Genomic DNA, 20,159 nt, shown 5'->3' with positions numbered 1-20,159 from the left:
AGACCAATTGTCATAAAAGTGGACCGGTTTAGTTTTTCCCTTTTGGACAAAAATCTGTTGGGTTCCAGTGATGAAAAATCTATTGGATATGAAAAGACGTTAGCTTCAACAAGCTTTTCAGCCTCAACAGGACATTAAGGTGTTACAGCAGCGGGAGCATATAATAACATAAGGAAGACTAAGGCAAGACAAGAGAAACTATATTGCACAGTAAATATGTTAAGGTACAAAAGATATTTACATATTGCATCAGGTTTAAGTAGCTAACCAGAAAGTTTAAAAAAACAAAAAAACTACTAGTGTTAATCGAAGGTTGAAGTGGTAAGGAGCTGAATATACATAATGATTCATATTGATTATCAGCCACCAAACGCCAGCCCAGTCAAAATCTTTGCCCTGTTGACCTCAATCATGGTCTGATTTACTGGGGGGAAGGGAAAGCACACACAACCAGTCGTGCAAACCGGAGGTGTCCAAACTATCACGATTTCAATCTACCCAAAAGAAGGTAAATAGTACCTCAGTTTTTTTTTCTTGATACAATTTAGTGTTTGGCTTGAAAAGACTGAATGAAACAAACTATGCTGCATGTATGACCAATAAGAAAACATCCTTACTGATGGGTTATGATTTCAAAATGTCCATGGAGCACTGGTGGGATTCTCCCCCCCCCCCCCCCCCCCATCAGTCAGTTAATTGCATTCACCTTGTGTCCCAGGTCAAAAACAGGCCTTCGTTATTTGGCCAAAATGATAAGCTGGCTGGATCAGGTTTGAAGACCACTGATCCAAACACTTACTGACTCTTTCCCTCTGTGCCTCTCCTCTCTCTTTCTCACAACCTGTAATCCAGCGATCAGTTGTCCAGGCAACGGCACTGGTTACTGTTACTGACACGTGCAGAGTGCTGCCAGGTCAGGATGAAAGTGCCCGGAGGGGGCAATGCAAATCACCCCTTGCACCCCACTGGAGATCCCCACTGAAATCCCAGGCATAAGCCTGCCCCGGGGTTTTTCTACCAGCGATGGTGCAACACCTCCGTGTCTTATTAGTGCTCACATAAATAAATGAAAGCGGTTCCAAGTCTGATATTTCTTTCACTTAAAAACTTATTTTGGAGGAGTCTTTATAAGTTTTTACAAGGTAATCTGCTGCTGCTTGAAATTCATATTTATCGATACCAATTGTATTCAAGCGGCTGAAGATGCAGATCAGAGATTTGCATGTTAGGTCGCATGCCAAGTGTCAACGTATTCCAGCTATTTAGACTGAGGAGGACGTTACCTTATTGGAATGCAGAAAGTTGAGTGTGTCTGAAAGCACATACCACACATGTGCACATACTTTACCTATACTATGAGTCCACAACCATACACTGCAGGAAAACAAACACACACACACACACACACACACACACACACACACACACTGCATATTGTTGAATTTCGTACATCAGCAGCGCTCATCAGGCTCCCTGTTGTTGAAGAATTAGCTCATAACCTTGTGCACCGCGGCTATCGGGCTCTTCCGTAATCTATCCTGCAAACTTTGTGTGAACTCCAGTGCACGTAATAAATTCATTCAGGAATCAATGGCAGGTGGAGTCAAGTCGGGTAGCGAGGTAAGGGGGTTAGGACCCAGATGCAGGACTTAGAGGGCAGAGGCAGGAGTAGGCAAAAAGGTATTTAATGAAAAAAAAGACAAATCTGACAAAACCAAAGGCGCTGCAGACAAGGCGGGATATCCAAAAATCAAAACACTATGAAGACATGAACAAGACATGAAAAACTATGACATGGAAAGACACAAACATGGCAAAGAAACAGCATGACACGACAAGGAACGAAGGGGAAGGCAGGGCTATATATACACACACACGGGGAACAGACGGGTGACGAGACACAGGTGAAACAAATCGAGACATAGCACAAGGAGAAAGCAAATCAAAAGGGAAAAAACAGAGAGTAACACAAAACAGGAATTCAAGAAAATAAAACAGGAAACAGAAAAACTAAACACCAAACCATGTCTGTAAAAAAACAAGAACTTAACAAAATACAATAAACACAAACCCAGGAAAACTAATCACAAACCATGACAGAAAACCATGACAGGTGGAGTGATATAAAGCAGAGATTCTCATGTTTTAGCACGAGGTAAAAGCACAGCATACAGCTCTGCTCTTTAGTTTAAATATTCTGGCAGAATTTGTAAGATATGGAGCATTCTACAAGAAACCATTAATGACCCAGTAAATACATTTATTTTATTTTTATTATTATTAACATCATCAATAGATAAAACCTGTAAAATCATAAATGAGCGTAAAACTGAGATGTTCCTCCATTCAAAAGTTTAGAACGGTGTCATGTTGGGAAGACCAACAACACCCCAAGGCCTCAGGAATCCACCTCCAAGCTTTGTGTGGATGTTACTTAGACATGTACCACCCACCTAGACCGGACCAGGCACCCCTACCCCATAGCAATGACGCTCACTGATGGCAGCAGCCATCCCCAGCAGGATGCAGCCTGACACAGACACACACACACACAAACAAAAAAAAATGGTTTGGGAAAAACTCAAAAAAAACATGAAAAACATGTGTTGACCTGGCCTCCATATTCACTAGGCCCCAAACTGATCAAGTACAGTATCTGTGGGATGCACTGGAACAAGCCTGATCCACGGAGGTACCTCCCCTCAACCCATAGGACACAAAGGCCCCCACTAAGACACCACAGGACACCCTCAGAAAGCATGTGTCCATTCTCTGAAGAGACAAAACTGTTTTGGAGGCACAAGGGAGACCTACACTATTTGAGGAAGGTGGCCATAATTTAAGCCTGATCGATTTAAATCTAACACTTCTCTGACACAAAACAAAACACTGACAGATCCCATCATCTAAAGCGTGCAGTTTTCTGTTTGGCTAGAAATAAGACTTGGATATAGTGTTAGTCGAGAAGAGTAAATACAGTCAGTCACTGTAATTACCCATGTCCGGCACTTATCAAATAAAGGTTTTGAACTGGATCACAATTAAATGAAATAGGTAGAGTCAGTCTGGTCACTCTGGCGGTGGCACCAACCTTCAACTGTCAAAAGCGTTCAATGGGAAATGAAAGTGTTCTTTTACCACCGGCATCCCACTTTTCTGTGTCAATTGCTTTTGCAGTTATTTTCTCCGATTCTCGCTGTGTCAGCCTCGCCTCGTACTGTCTTTCAGTCTTCTCCGTTTCTCCAGCTGAATCCTCTGATCGGGAGGACGGCGGCTTTTGGTTGTCAAGCCAAAAACAGATGCGTGCCCGATGCCTGATAGAAATTACAAACTCCTGTCAACAGACACAATACATTCCATTTTCCACTCGGGGTGGTTAGGGTATACTTCTCTCCAAGAGAGTGACAAGAAAGAAAACAAAAAAAAAATCTGTCAGAGAGTGGTGGCTGAAATTACAGTCTTGCAGTTCAGTGTGAAGCAGAGATATAATTTGGGTATTTGTCACTCAGTGGTGTAGTGTTCTCGGATGAGCACTGTAAGTGGTTTTATCTGTTTGCACACAGGAATACATTGTGTGTCGCTCGAATAAAAAGAGTGTGTGAATGTTTGTGCAACCAACAGTAAACACCATTTAACAAAACTCTGTAAGAGATGTGTAATTTGAATAGTTGGAAGATTGCAAAATTTAAACCGTACTAGATGCCTCTTTGAAACAACTCCCTCCGTGTCTCCTCTCGAGCAATAAGGGATTTGACACCTGCATCGGAGTTCACACTCTTCGCAAGCTCGACTCACACAGATTTCATTTGTGTCACTTTGTGAACACTTTCTCTCCACAGTGTTCCATCACTGCGTGCCGAACCTGTGGATACTCGTCCTGACCTCAAATAACCCGACAGCCCCACCAACCCCCCTCCGCCCGAGATAATCCCACAGCCTCGCAGACGAGCGAAGAAACCGTGCAGAGAAATCCGCTGGGAGAGAGTGACTGTTGGAAAATTCTCACTGACTTCTTTTTCTTATTTATCTTCATGACAGTGGGTCCAGAGAAGGGGGTGACAAAGAGAGAGAGCAGCGTGGAGTGCTGGCCCCGCGCGCTGGGGTAGAGGCTGCACTCATGACTGCCAGCAAAGAGACAACAGTGAAGAGAAGGGACGGCGAAGCCAGAGACAAGAGCCGCGATGGTAATGCATGTCACATCGATGAGGCCACGCCGGGAGAAGTTGGGAATGGGGTCAGCTCCGCATCCTGACTCCCTGTATCTTAGCTGGGGGCTTTAACTCCAATTTTCACTGCTATCGTTTGTTTGCGCTTGGTTCGCTTTTCATCCTCTCTAATCGGCCTCTGCTTCACTTTGACTGTCCTTTCCTTCTCTGCTCTTTCTCTACACTGTTTGTCTCATCTTCCCTCTTTCCTTCCAAACTTTTCTATATATTTCTGCGTCGAGGGAAGAAAGTTACAACTAAAGAAGGAACCTTTTTAAAGCAAACATGCAGTGATCTGTAATCACTCCTTTGAACATACAGTGCATAAGGCCATGACTTGTACTCAGCTTAAAATAGGCTGCCTTCTATTACATGTCCCGTTGTCATATCAGTAATAAAAAGCTGTGGTTGTTAATGCCACATGGAGAAAACTAGCAAAGAAAGCTCTATGAAGTTCAGACAGGATGAACCAACTGTTATTTGTAATTGTATTATGTAATATTTGCACATTGTGCAGAGCCAGGCTAGCTTGCACCCCTGTGCAAATGCTAAGCTAGTTGCAAGCTACAGCTTTGCAAAGTGAGTATCTTAAAATACGTCTTCTCAGTGCAGTGCATTTTACTGGCTGCACTTTTTACTTGTACAAGAATATTTTGTTTATTATTTTATCGACTTGTTCTAAAGATCTGAATGCTTCTTTCGTCACACTGGGGATCGTCTACACCTCTGAAGTTTGTCTGTGTCTACAGTCCCTCAAACCAACAGTGTACAGTGTACCAGGCGGGAGGCAGCCTGGGTGGGCAACACAGAGGTGTCCAAAATCTCTCTGCAGCCCACTGCTCCACCGAGCAGCACAGAGGAGCTTAGGAAGAAAGAAAACAGCGCTAATCATTACACACACCCTCATCCTCCGTCCTTCCCTTTCTTTCAAGCTCCTTCCTACCACCTTCCTCTCATTAAAATAGGTCAGAGAGAGCTTGCCTGCATGCTGATGCATTGTTAAGCACTCCTAATTGAACTCAAGGATTCCTAATGTGCCATCATTCAAATGCTTAGTCTGTGCGCTCTCAGCTGCTTAGTCCGAATGGCCCTCCGTGCTACATTTATCTCAGCCTCCGCCACTGCACGTCCATTCAGCTTTTGGTGGAAAGGGAGGAAGCACTCCGTGGCAGATTTGTAATGCGCGGGCACGGAGGAAAGGGACACTGACTCTTAATACAACAGAGGGAACAAAAGCCTTCACTTGGTGCCAGCTGGGAGTTTCATCACCAGCCAGGAGGGAGAGGGGGCAAAGCGAGACAGCAAGAGAGAAAAGAAGGCAATGAGAAAGAGCACAAGAGTGAAAAAAAAGTTATTGCAGTAGATGGGGCCGGGTGACATCAACAGCATCCCAAGCAGGGCCACAAATTAGCCGGGCAAGAAGCGGCGCAGCATGGGATCTGACAGCTGGGGCCCCCGCGCGCAGTGCCACCAGGGGATTAGCAGGGTTTCAGGATCTGACACGGAGGGGATGAGCGTCATGGGCAGAATAAAGAGCAATGCAGGGATTAGAGAGCTTCCAGACACTCCACCAACACTCATGAAGGGCTTAAAGGGCTACAGATATCATTAATGAATGGACAGAGAGAGACAGAGATGGAGAGAAAGACAAAGAGAACGGCTCGAGGGTTGTCTTTTTGATTTTATTCAGGCTGACCCCCGCCCTCTACGTCGCCGCCGAGATTTTTAATCATCAGACATTCCACATACATACATTAAAAGTCAATGAGAGGCGGGCCAGAGAGGCAAACCGCTCATGTGTTGATCATTCAGCAGAACACACAGCACACCAGACAGAGAATTCCAGCCTCTGACTGATGCTCTGTATGTTCAATTCATGCCACCCTCTGAAGATTAGGCCTGAATTATTCATTCGAAAGTCGTGGTGAAAATGCCAAACCCACATTTGAATTTTTGTATGCTTTTGTATGTGTATTGGAAAAACAAGATCGTATTCATTGCGGTTGTGCATGTGGAGAGGAGCTGCCGGGATACGTGTAGGTATCAAATTCTGCATTCAGATTCCGGGCATGGGATGGGGTGATATGAGAGGCCACGAGGTTGTGTCTTGTTTTATAAAAAGGAAATTGTAGAGTTTTCCCTCATAAACAGGCCGCGATTTCAGATATGTACAGCACCGCCGGCTTGTCTGCACAACCACTGGAGGGATTTGACACAGAGAAAAACTTGGTTCTGGTAACTCACAGCAACCAGAGGATGAGACAAACCCACTGAGATAATTTGATTTTGGAAAATGGCGTGCAGAACTTTGAAGAATATCAGCGCAATCTATGAACTTAAAAATATCCTTGTGGTAACAACACTGCCTCTGAGCCAAGTGGGACATCCTGGACAGGAAGGGATTGGGAGATAAGTCTGCCTGTTGTTTGGGAACATGGAGTTATCATCTTTCCCCCACTTCCTCCTCCTTAGAGCTCCGTGCGTAACACTAATGGAGTCTTTATCGTGAAAGAGTTAAATACTTATCACTGGTTTTCTGCTACGGATCAAGAGCACAACTGGATTTGCTAAAGGGGCAAAATGCACTTTGATGAACTTCAGTCAAAATGTAATGAGAGCTTACAAATTTATATTTATATACGGTTTTAGGCTGTGGCTTGCTCCTTTAAACGTTGTTTTTCTCTGTGGTCACAGGACGGGTGTTTTTTAGATATAAGGTGCTGAGTAAAATGTAACGTCATGATGGAAGTCTGGATCCCTGCTTCTTTGTGTGCATACTAACGTTGATGGGCCATGTTGTGCTTGTGGGCCCCAAAACTTCTTGAGGGTTAGGGTTATGGGGAATTACAGTTTTTTACAACCTGGACCTTATTTGTGTCATTTGGAGTCATTCGGACGATATTTAGATCCAGTGGAGCGCCGCATATATCCATATAGTGGGAGTAACTGGGGCACCGAAACGCAGCCTCCAAATAACGCATTATCTGCCGCGAAACTCGTTAATTTCACCAATATTTTGTTATGATACGTTAGTGCTATTCCCCGTTGACTCCAGAGTTACCTGTTATCATCATCCGGGGTCTGTAGATTGACCTCCTAACCCCTGACCTGGATGATGTCATCTCTGAGCACCGCGCACACCCGCAACAGGCGGCTTGTTTACCTGTAAATTGCTACTGCTAGTTTTTTGCAACACGGCTGAATATTTTCCTGATTCTCAGGTTGTGGACGACGACTTTGTTTATGATGGACATCCTTACTGTTTTGAGCCAAAGTATACGGATGAGGAGCTCGTTGAAAGGAGGATGCGGAGGCAGAGAGAGGAACAGCTGGCCAAAGAACAACAAACTGCTGCACGTCCGCGAATAGATAGTAACTGGTGGTGTTCTTGTGGACAATGTTCGTCTGTGACAACTGAGGAGGAATGCCTCTGTTGCTCAGAGTGGGATTTGAGGCCAGGAGATACGCGTCTGGACGTCTCCAGACATGTCTGTATCACAACTCTGGAGGATTTCCATTTTATGATAAACCGGGCTCCCGAAAGTCAGCTGGAAGATCCAGCCAAAGCCTGCAGGACCAACTTTCGATTGAGTAAGTAGTCTACACACATGCAGAGATTGCTTATTTGCCTTGAATTTGTTTGCTTTACGCACAGAAAGCCGGACTTCAAGAGCGCAGACTTTTAGGGTTCTAACCCTAACCCTAACCTCATCATCCAGGTCAGAGGTTAGGAGGTCAATCTACAGACCCCAGATGATGAGAACAAGTAACTCTGGACTCAGTGGGGAATAGCACTAGCGTATCATAACAAAATATTGGTGAAATGAACAAGTTTCGCGGCAGATAATGCGTTATTTAGAGGCTGCGTTTCGGTGCCCCAATCATTCCCACTATATGGATATATGCGGCGCTCCACTGGATCTAAATATTGTCCGAACGACTCCAAATGATACCATAGTTATATGGGTGAGTAAACGATTGTATTTTATGCCAGAAATAAGGTCCAGGTTGTAAACAAACGGTAATACCCCTTTAAGAATCAGTTTTAGGCTGCGTGTGCGTCATTCCTTCTCCTCCTTCGTAAAAACCTACAACACAGAGACATCAGTTTTGTCACGTCCGAGGATAAGAAAGCGTTTCTTATTTCCTTCCCAGCAGCATGGACATCCCTCCAGCTTCCTCAGTATACCCAGACAACTCACATTCAAGTTGTTTTGGAAGTGAATGATTTGGGTTGCACAGGCATCCCTGCCTCCCGCCGTGCGTAAACACACACAAACCAATCAATGTCCAACAACATCTGAGACGCCACACATTGTCCCTGCATACAGTATCCTACCATTGTCCTTAGAGATCCCCCGAGATCCGCAGGAAGGGTGTGGGACTGTGCCCTTGCTTTCCCAAACATCAAAGAGTATAGAACCTGTTGCAATATGCCTGAGGAACAAGGAATATAAATGCTCGGTGTGTGAAGTTGTATCAATTTACTGTACCTCTTGCATCGTGATTGATGCAACACCGAAGAGCCTTGTTACAATTATTGTGCTTCTGTGCTCTTGTACACAGCACATACCGGTATTCATGGTGACAGGTGTGTAGGAGACTTCGCTAGAACTTAATTCACAACAAGAAACTCTCATAAGTGAAACACTGCTGTATCAATAAAATACTTCTCTGTAATTGCAGTCATGATGGCGTAGGCAATTTCTCTCATGAAAAAAAAAAAAAGAAGTTCTGATTCAAAAGCCGTTACAACGAGCTGTAGAAATTTGAAGGGAGCTTAATTGCTTCTTTGTTGTCAACACACTTGGTTAAAAACGGAATCAGGAGCCCTGTTGACAATAAATCTCAAAGTCAGATCTTTAAGGGGAAGCATTAGCATTGCTTCAGAGCAAACATTTGGGCTTGGGAAGCCAGTGGTGTAGTCATTACTGCTTCCCATTTTCACATTGAGATTTTAATCATCGGCTACAGTATTTCTGATTGATGTGCGAGAGTGTTTGCGGGAGTGTGTGCGCGGGACTTGTGTGTACACGCGTATATCCGCGCACATGGGGGGTTGTAATACATCTTTGTAATTAGTCTCATAATTATAAGGCAATAAACTGCGGTACACATGGGAGACTGATCCATCTCTGGGATACTGCAATTACCCTGCTAAGATGTGTTGCTGTGACAAATCTGCAAGAAGCAAAAGTACATCATGGTAAAGAACCCCCCCCCCCAAAAAAAAAATAAATAAATAAATAAGAAACATCCGCTTTACACTGATTTCATTTTAAATTACTTTCCTCTTGCCTCCTCTTTCTCTATAATTTTCTCTCCAAAGCCTGTCTAGGTTGCAAGCCCAAGTCTTCGAATGCTGATGCACAACACCTCATTTTCGAGTTCTCGTCAATCTGGTCGATGTGGTGATATCAGACGGCCACTGAGTGAGTCTAAATTGGCTTTGCCTCCATTAGCTCCAACAATGCCTCATTATCAGCAGCCAAGATCTAGCCTGCAGGGCCAGACCTCTGCGACTCCGCCACCCACTAGTTCCATATCACACATCCTCACACACCGAAGTAACAGGTATATGCACAAGCGCACGCACACACATGGGTATGCTCTCACTGTCTCACACACTCTGACTCAAATACTTCCATTTCCATATCTTTGATTAAGCCAGCAGGATGTTCAGGTTGCTACTGAGCACATCTGCTTTCATAGCAGACACCCACAAAGGATGATGGGATGCTTATCAGCTGGAGAGGGAATAGGAAATCACAGGTTTTTTTTTTTTTTCTGTCGGTGGGCAGCTGGGGTAACGGACGTGGCAAGGCTTTGTCACGGCAACGTGACGGTGGAATTGCAAAAGAGGATCTGTTGTGTAAATAGCGGTAATTTAATTGCACAGCAGTTAAACATCAACGCATTTATTAACCACACACACACACATTGCGCAGCGCGATAAATGTGCACGGTGCAAAGGTCAGGTTCGCTTAAATTACATATTCACTCACAGACAACTACGCACAGAAAATGTCGCCTGGTGTATAACCTTTTCTAATAACACGGAGACCTTTTTCAATTCAGCATCAGTGGTCACACCCTGAACATAGGCCACTTGCCTGAGAGTCATACTCCTGCTAAATAATGGATCATTGATTCATTGCTAATTCACTTTTCTTTAGGTAATATGTTAATGGAAATAATAATATTTCAAAAAAGGTACAAGTGGAAAACTGCACATATGTTAGGATCAAGTAAATTATCATCTGATACTAATAATTACTAATAATATGTATAGGTAATATAGAGTTCAGGAAACCACCATACGCTTCAAGCACACATTGAGTGTTGTGTTACTCATTTTAGACTTTTTGTGTGTCAGTTTGTGACGCAGACGACACACAAGATGGTTAAGGTTATGACAAGTGCTGGCCTCAAATGGGGTTGTGTTTACTGTGTTAAAAAAAAAAAAGACTCATCATTAACAGCGCCCTCTTCCATCTGGAAATTTTCGTATTGGTCCAAGTTCAAGAGTTTGAATGTACTGCTTGTTAATCTGGCATCAGGACACTAATAGTTTAACTGAGACGTGTACATCGTTTCACATATCGTAACCACAAGCTCACACGACAGTCCTTCATCGAGTTTATATCCGGGTGTCACGACACATCCAAAATTAACACACTATCATGACTTTTTAAAATTGTTGACAAAGAAATCTTCTCTTCTGTAACATCACTGCCGTAAGATCACAGCTGGTCATTGCTGAACTAGGTACACCAATCAGCCACAACATTAAGGTCTCCCTTGTGCCTACAATATAGTTGTGACTCATCGAAGAATAGACATGGGCCTTCTGATGGTGTCTTGTGCTGTCGCAAACAGGATGTTGTTAGTGGGTGCCTTTGGGTCCTATGGGTTGAGGGGGAGAGGCCTCTGTGGATCATCCCACAGATACTTGATCAGTTTGGGATCTAGTGAATTTGGAGGCCAGGTCAACACCTTGTGCTGTTTTGTGAGTTGTTCCTAAACGGTTTCTCTGTGTGTGCCTGTGTCAGGCTGCATCCTGCTGGGGATGGCTGCTGCTATCAAGGAGTGTCATTGCTATGGGGTGGGGCTGCCTGGTCTGGTCTAGGTGGGTGCTACATGTCTAAGTAACATCCACATGAATGTCAGGTCCAAAAGTTTCCCAGCAGAACATTGCATTATCACAAGATGGTCAATGTTATTTACTTCTCCTGTACGTGGTTTTAATGTTGTGGCTGACCGGTGTAATACTTTCTTTAGATATTAGGCTTGTTTCCTGCCTGTGCAAGTTACTGCATGCAGTCAGTTAGCTGAGGTTGTCATAAAAACTGTAGAAGATAAAAACTATCTTAGCTGTGTCCCAGTGGAACAAGATCTATTGCTTTCAGTTTTCGTGCTAAGCTAAGGTAAGCCTCAATGAAGTCACTGCAATCATCCAAGAAATAGTCCCACTCCCTCTCAGCAAGAAAAGGCGTATGCTATATATCCCGCCCCCTGATTAAAACTGTTTATTGAAGACACAAGGCATAATGACCATGACCCTGCATTGGTTGAAGTGTCTGCACCTGTATTTCAGCCACTGCTTTCCCAATCGCTTACAGGAGGAACTTTCTCTGAATCGCCCGTAAGTCTATCTAAAATCTAAGTTTCGTAAAAACCTGTGGGCTATAGTTAACACAAAAAGCAGATGTGGAAACGTCTGAGTCATAAACACAATTCAAAGGAAGCCAGTCAAAATAGTACTAGCGGAAGATAAGTACGTAAGTAAGGGAGAAGTAAGAGAGCAAGAAGTTGGCAGAGGAGAAGAACAGGTTTCTGTTTTTGGTGATATTAAAAAAAACAAAAAAAACAACGTTATCTCTCACAATTAGACTGACAGAGCACGGGGGCAGCAACATGGAATTAAAATTAGAGAATATGAAGAATGGTGATAAGCACTAATTTAATTCCTGGGGATCTGGAAGGGAGATTTGAACAGACAGCCATGAGGAAAAAAAAGAGACTCTCACGTGGTTATTGCATGTTTTGTTTTTTTTTAACGCCAAATTGTTTAACTTAGCTGCTAAAAGCTGAATACCCTGTTAAGTTGTCAAATATAGAGACACTGAATGAGTAAAGGGAGAAATACTAAGCAGTTTCTTTTAAAATGCATGTAATGTCTTCCTGAATTAGCCAAACTAGTCGTGCTACTAATCTGTAATTTTGTGAATTTTAACATGTTCACAGTGTAGAGTCAGTAAAGCTGAAGACAGAGCAAGAAATCCTGTGACGACTCAGGCCAAGATGAATGTTGATAGCTATTGAATCAGCCTGCCATAAATAATTCAGCTGACAAACAGGTCAGAGTGCTCGAAGGCAACAATTCTCAGTCACATCTCAGTTCAAGTATGAGGGTTTAATAACCACTGTGATGCTCGTTCCTGCTCTCTCAGGTCCTAACTCAAGGCCCCTACGCCCGTCTTTCTTCCTTTTTTCCATTCATCCATCAGTAACCAAAGAACAGGGTCAGTTTTGCTGAAGGTTTCCTCGAGCCATTTATTGTTGTCTGGCTCTGCTTATGTAAACCAGACAGCCCCGGCTGACCGGGCACGGCGGCTCAAACCAGAATGGGGACTCTGATTCCATTCAAAACGAGCTCCTCGCCGGATCCCGTGGTCCGTGAGTTTACACTCTACCTCCAGTCGCATCAAATCAAGAACGTTTGTTAACACTGACCCGCAAAGCTATACTAATCCTTGTACCATCACCCAGCCTGTCTTTGTGCGCTGTCTTGTTTCCTTGTTATTTCCTTTGAAACCACTGTGATTTCTTTGAACTGATCCTTTGTAAGCGCGGCAGTTCCACAGTTTTAGCTTTTAACTGTGGCTTTACCTTCACAGCCTACTGCTCAGTCCTGCTGCATTTGTCGAGGAAAGTGAAAGAAGCCACAAAGGAAGGAAGGAAGGGCACATTGGTTTCCTGTGTGCATGGTAGCATACAAACTAAATTCAATTGTTGCGCAGTTCAAAAGCATCAGCCAAAGCACACACGGCGTTAAAGCCGGGCTGTGGGAATGTTGCTTCGAAAAAAGGAGAGCAACCTTCAAACTGTGGCGGAACTGGGAGGGGGAATGGACTTATGCTGCTATTGTGCGGCCGAAAAAACAAATGATCTCCCCACGACGGGGCGAGAAGGAATCGCAGCACAGCGCCAGTTTGAGGCCGTCGGTAAACACAACCCAGTCCAAGTCAAACTGGTGGGAGTCCCATGTAAACTGCAACGAGGAACATTTACAGTGAATTGTAGAGGGGAAAGCTGTAAGTTGTGGATCGATGATTGGCAATGAATGCAGTGTAGTTAATTTTAGAGTTACAAGGCTTTCGGGGTTTCATTATACTCTCTCTAATTCACAGGAAATGGAAATGTCCCTCATAAACATGATTCAAGTGAGCAGGCGGTGGAAATGCCCTGACAAACAAAACCCCACAGGACTCTATCTCAGTCTGTGGCAGATGACGTTGGAGGCAACAAAACACGCTTCATGTTTTTACAGTTAACATGGCAGGGAAGTGGCTTGGCTTTCAGATCACGCTCGACGTCGGCAAAGTCTGGAATCAAAAAGCACCTGAAACACTCAATCAAAAGCTGGCGCAATCTTAACCATCTGTTTTAGTATCTTATCTTACAAGTGCACTCTTTTCCCCAGCAGCCATTCATAAATCCCACTCTTTACTGGTGACGGAGGAATCCTGTCTGTTGGCAAAAAAAAAGAAAAAAAATAAATGGTTCAGAGACGCCGTGTGAGCAGCACAGGATCAAGTGACATAAAACTGGCAATCTAATAAAACCCCTGAGGTGGGATTCAAATTCTTAATAGTCAAGCACATAACCCGAAATTGTCAAACGTCCTCAAACTATCCATCTTTATGCTACACAGTGCTTGTCCCACATGGATAACGATCTTGGAGAGGCTGGAGGCCACGTCTAAAATACCCTCCCACTTCCTGTGGCCCTGTCAGATACAATCTCCTCATAAGCACTCTTGTCTAAAGTTCAGGCGTATTTGCGTAGGGGTAGGGAGGGGGGGCGAGGAAGTTTTTATAGATAACATTTTGTAAACACAGGGTGGGTTTGATTTGAGCTCTGGCATCGTCCTCAACTCCTCTAACGTTGCCAGTTTTGCCTGGAGGGTGTGGGCTTTCCTCCAAACCTCCAAAGGAAGCATGACAGACTCACCGGCCAAAAGGCTGACAAGAACGAGCCAACATGTCAAACCAAAAGCTTCCCCTGGTTTCACACTTTTTTTTTTAAAATTTTATTTAAAATCACAGTAAACGTGGTGGGCTTTGACACGGATCGCACTCACAAGTCAAGCAGCTTGGTTAAAGTTCGAACAGGGGGCCTTTTTCTGAAGTAATCTGAGTTCAGCTCAACATGCTTGAAATGTAAAAAACGATGCGCACATGAGCCACACGACGGGCGCCACGTGGATGATCTGTTTGCGTCATGTACATATTACACGTGGCCAGTTTCACACTGTTCTGGTTATCGACAGTTGATTGCAAAGTAATGTGCGACATGGCGCTGCAATTGACTTTGTGAACGTTTTTCGATGGGGAAAACACAATCAGCATGTTCCCGAGGACATGCGCTAATTGTTTCGCTGACAAATGAAATGTGTAAACATGGAAACACCACAGGGCGGCTTTAAAATCATGCCAGCGTACAATCTGCACAATAAAACTAATGTATATTAACTCAGCTGACAACCCAGAACCTTCTCTTGGCAGCACCTTTTTGCATTAGGCACTATCTTTAAAAGCACATGCAACAGTATATGTATATGAAGGACACATAAAGAAACAGAAATTGAATTATTTCTTTTCAGCTTTGTCGATGAATAATGTAAGGTAATATTCACAATTACACAAATCCACCGGCAAGCTGCTGTGCACTCTCTGAGCTGTACCAATTCCACTGTTGCTAAAAAAAATACAACCGATTACCATAAATATGCATCACATACACACACACACGCGCACACACGATTCATATTTCATCACCGTGGAAGGCCACAGAGAATTGAAGAAATGCTAATGTGTCCGGCAGCTTCCCTATTTGCTACCAGTGCTGTAGATAATCTGGCTCTGGGTCCAGTGAGACCGTACCTGCCACAAAATGACTACAGAGTTATCTCCAAGCAAATATTACCTGAGGAAAACATACAGGCAAAAGTAACTCATCTGCTGGCTGACTGGGAGGACTGTGATCATCAGCTTCCTCTGAAGCATAGAGGGTGGAAAACAAAACGTGTTGCAGTTCAAAACAACCCGAGAGCCTACTGTAATTTCCGTTGCAGACTCAGTATGTGAACGCACTGCAAAGTGTTTCCCAGGCATTCTTCCATTCTGGCATTTAAAACACCACAAATATTTCAACTTGTGCGGCCTCCTGTTGCGAGCTGATACACAATAAACTTGTCCATTTCTCGGGTGGAATTTTTAGCCGTGTTTTCTTACGCTGTCGCTTTATAGATGTGATATTTGTGCGTGCGCTCAAAGGAAACTGCACCTTTGCCCTAAAACTTCAAAAAAGAAAAAGCGAGTGAAAGGAAGGAAAGCCAAATGCGCCTGAAGAACATTTTTAGCCTGTGGCTAAACTTTCAAAAATCTTACGGGGCTCTATCAGGGTGTGAACTTGGGATTGAAATGGCCGGAGTGCAGCCGCCTTCAAATCATGTGTGGAGTGCGGAACAATGCTGGAGTTTAAGGTGCTGTGTTTGCTTTGAATACAGAATACCCTCTACTTTTCCTGAGGTTCACGCTCTGAAATTATTGATTAGGCTAACACTGCACCAACACCCCCACGAAATATTTAAAGGTCAGACACAACATTGAACTAAAAAGGAAAAATAAATAAACTTTACTCTTCAAATATATATTTATTTCCATAATCCTTCATACAAACATCTTTTTTCTCCAAAAAAATAAACTGTTGAAAGGGGTGAATCAATAAAAGTGCACAGTCATGGCTATGAACGGTGTCCACAAAGTACTCTGAGTAGGTAAAGCTGTGTGATGATTGGATACAAAGCAACAGACGGGACTCCTCCAGGTTGAGACACAACAGTAAACGCAAGCAGTCGTCTCTCTTCCACTCCGTTACTGGTCTCCAACACCTGAGTTGTGCAGCACTCTCCTCGGGCAGAAGTTCAAGGAGAGGTTCTGCTCCTCTGTGCAAAGATTCATTGGATTAGAAAAATAATCATGGGCAATTAAATCCTGACTTCATACCCGAATGATTAGACTGCAGGTGCAGCTCGGATGCAAGCATATCCTTCACAAGGAGTCACTAAATCTTGGGTCGAGAGTGTAAAAGGAAATCAGCCACTGGGGTGCGTAATTTTCACTTGTTTTCAATGCAAATTAAGGTATGGAAATTTTGTCTTGGCCCTTGTGATCCTTTTTTTTTTTTTTTGCTAATGCACTTTTGAATGGGACAAGTGTTATTATCCCAGATGCCAGGGCTTTTCCTCTCAGTTTGGAGGGAAAGACTCTTTTAAAATAAACTTTAAACTCCTTCTTAATACGCGCGTTTGTTGGCACATTCACGCAAGCTCATAAACAAAGCTCGTGACACTTCTTTCTGAGCACACAGCTGTGTATTTCCACCGAGCATCTCCTTCATATCAGTTGACAAAATGCTCCTCTTTGATTTCATGTGTTGCATTCAAGTGGCTGGCCAGCTCTTGCATCACAGCATCTTTGCCGATCTGATCGTTCCTCCTCTTTTCCATGATCACGTCCTCCAGGCTCTGAAACTCCAGGACGTGACTCTTCTTCTCTGAAAAGAGGAGTTTTAACCTGTACGGCTGCTTTCCAATCCGTATCTCCCCTCCGATTTTGAACTCCCGTTTGCCAAAGCGGCACCAGGCGGCAAAGCACTCCGAGTTTCTCCAGTACAGCTCTCTGTCTCTCGACCCAACGTGGTCCAGGGCGTTGCGCACGATCACCTCCGGCGGAAGCGCGCGGTACCTGTAGAGGCCGTTCACTATCCTGCCTTTTTTGCCCTGGCTCACATCGGTGAGAAAGTTGTTTTTTATCTCAGCCCGGTGCAAGTGAACCACCTGGAAGTCCCCGACGTAAACAGCCCAGTGCGGGTACTGTCCAGTGGCCACAAACTCCAGCAGGTCTCCAGGTCTGCACTTGTTCAGGAGACTTTCCGCGGAGTGAGTCGCGGCTCCTTGGCTTCTCTCGTACACGCTCTCCTCTCTGTAGTAAATCGCGCACTCCAGCTCGTCCTGCGGGTCAAATGGCTTCTCTTCATGGTTTGTCGGGCGGCTGTCCGGCGGGAAGTGATCCAAATTGTCGTCCTGGTCGTCGTCGTCGTCGTTGGAGAAAATGTAAGAGACGCCGATCCGCGGTCCGTCGTCGTCCGGGTCGAACCCATTCGGGTCCGAGGTCGGCACCTCTGCGTAATTCAAATGCGTTAGTTTCTCCACCTGGTTCCCCATAAATGTGGAAGGCGGATGGCTAAGGACTAGGCTAAACACAGAAACAGGATCCACCTGTTCTCGGCGGCGCTCTCACTTCTCCGGGGAGGAGACGGAAGGAGGCGCGGGGCTGTCCGAACTAAATCCAGAGCGGTGGAGACGGGCACCAGTAATCCATATCCAGCTGCGTTCTCTGCTCCCCAAAATGAACTACAACTGCGCAGATCTGTGTGGAAAACAGACAAGAGTGAGATCGGAGCCCAGGCCTGCCTGCGAATCCAACTCTAACGCTTAGTATACATTCCCAACAGGTGTGACCTGACTCACCTGTTGGCTCAGTTTCCACGTAACTAACAGGGCAATTTAACTTTTCACCGCCTGGGTGATGTGTCTCAACCCACACTGCCGCTGTCGTGTCAGTGTCAGTGTTTCCCAGTCGCTCCAGAATTACTAATTTCCCAGAGGTCAGTGACAGTAAACTCACCTGCAGTTGAGCGCGTATCAGCAGCTGCGGCTTTCCCCACACTCCTCTGTTGTCACATCGGTAGAAATCAACAGGATTTCAGACTGCGCTGGCAGCCGCCCTCCTTCCTGTACGGTAGGCTGCTGCCGTGTGTGCTTTGCTCTGCTGTGGAGGCTGTCTGAAGTATGAACCACGGTGTTTGTTGCAGAGATATTCGGCGATCCGGCGACTGCTGGGAGGTGTTGTCATTTAAAGCGACAGTACGCGTTTTCTTTTATTGATTTCCAAATCAATTAAAATAACGAGAAAAATGCACCAACTCCCACTGCAGGTCGATTCATACGAGCTATTGTGTATTTCTTTATTTCTTGTCATTAAATCATTCATTCAATCTACATAGTTTAATATGTGTCACGGATTCTGCTCAATGTTATACACACACTGATCTCCACAAATCAATATCAAACCCCGAAGGGTGATCCCAAAAGATCAAGAAGAATTATATTACTGGTATGTATTTAAATCAGTGAAACACAAATTTAGCATATAAAAGATGTAAAAGAAAAAAAAAATAAGTAAGTTTGGAAGGCCTTAGTGGATATGGAATAACACGTAGCCAAGCTGCAATTCAAGAGTGAGAAAGGAGGCACAAATAAAATGATTCGGACATAAAAGACTATTTAGACTCCATAATACAGCTTCTTAAACTCATCCCCACTGCATGAGGATTTACACAACAAAACAAACTTAACCCTAACCCTAAATATGTCATAATTGATCTGTGTGCCTGTTAATCATTAATTATTTCAGCACTACTACACTGCAAACGTTAGAGTTTATCCAAAACTTTTAGAGTATATTGTACACAAGTTTCCATGTTTATTTGGGTCCAAGGAGAACAGTGAACATTTTACATTTCACACTGTACGCACGCTACAGTACAGAGAAGAAATAGCTCTGCACGCAACTGGATAGTCCTCCAATCAGATGACATGTATAGTATGACTACCCTGTTACTCTTCTGTCCATCACTGTATGAAGCCCAGCCAAACGATTGGACTGACCTGGCATATCTTTGCCGGAGCATAATAAGCTCCCGAGGCAGTGACTCCAGACAAACTTTACGCCACACAAATAATTTGGGGTAAACCTACAAGGCAACGTAAACCATGATGTAACACTACTGTGAGTTTCAGGCAGGCACCGCCCTTCAAAACCCTAAGAACTGAAGAAGCAGCTTGGATGTGTTGGGAAATGTCTTCAAGAAAACCCCAACAAGTCCAGTTGCCCTTGTTTCAGCTTTGTTTCTTAGGATCATAGTAGATCTAGATCACAGACATGATGTAAAGCGGGGATTATGGTTATAAACACCTGGAAAACACCACCGGTTTAGACTAGATTCTCTTTAGTCTTTCAAGCAGAAGCTACTGGGTCAAAACTGGTTTATAAGATGATATCAAATGTGCAGCAAAACAGCATTTTATTTGTTTGTAGCATGTCGTTAATATTCAGGTCATGTCATATCAAAAAAGCCAAACACAACTTTGTATAATCCCAACAGATTTTAGAGATGTTTTTTTAAGATTTTGCTCAAAGAGGAAAAATATCTACTTTGCACAGGATCTTGACATCTTGCCTGTAAATGTCTTGAGCCACAAAGATCTATTCAGCGATAAGCGTCCCAAGAGTCTGTGCAGGAACATTGTACACTTGAAGTCTTTGACTACTAAACTCTGCCATAAATGAGCTGTTTTATTTGGAGGCAGAAGTCTTTACGGCAATCACAAGCACGAGAAACCCAGGCAACTTTTTTGGTGACGTCAAACTGTTTGGACTAAGAGATCAAACTCAAATTCTGAAGCGCTGCTCTCTCCTTCGTCTCCACCCCGCTCATGCACTTCCTTTGGCCAAGACTCCTGTGCCAAGAATTGAGAATATGTTCAGTTCCCTGCCATCCGAAGGTAAAATCCTCGGTGCACAAGCCAGATATCCAGGCTTA

The 20,159-nt window shown here is 44.1% G+C and overlaps 1 protein-coding gene across 1 annotated transcript; it reads right to left on the bottom strand.

Moving 5' to 3' along the window:
• Window positions 1-16,138: 16,138 nt before the first annotated feature.
• lratd2b (LRAT domain containing 2b) lies at window positions 16,139-19,140 on the bottom strand. Its single transcript, XM_084557654.1, has 2 exons — window positions 18,182-19,140; window positions 16,139-17,923 (listed from the first exon to the last, which is right to left on the bottom strand). The coding sequence occupies exon 2, from the start codon at window positions 17,716-17,718 to the stop codon at window positions 16,894-16,896; it is 825 nt and encodes a 274-aa protein (XP_084413780.1). The 5' UTR covers window positions 17,719-17,923; window positions 18,182-19,140; the 3' UTR covers window positions 16,139-16,893.
• Between the last annotated feature and the right edge of the window lie 1,019 nt (window positions 19,141-20,159).

Source organism: Chelon labrosus, assembly GCF_963514085.1.
Source record: "Chelon labrosus genome assembly, chromosome: 12".
Lineage (NCBI taxonomy): Eukaryota > Metazoa > Chordata > Actinopteri > Mugiliformes > Mugilidae > Chelon > Chelon labrosus.
This window is presented reverse-complemented; position numbering and strand designations above follow the sequence as displayed.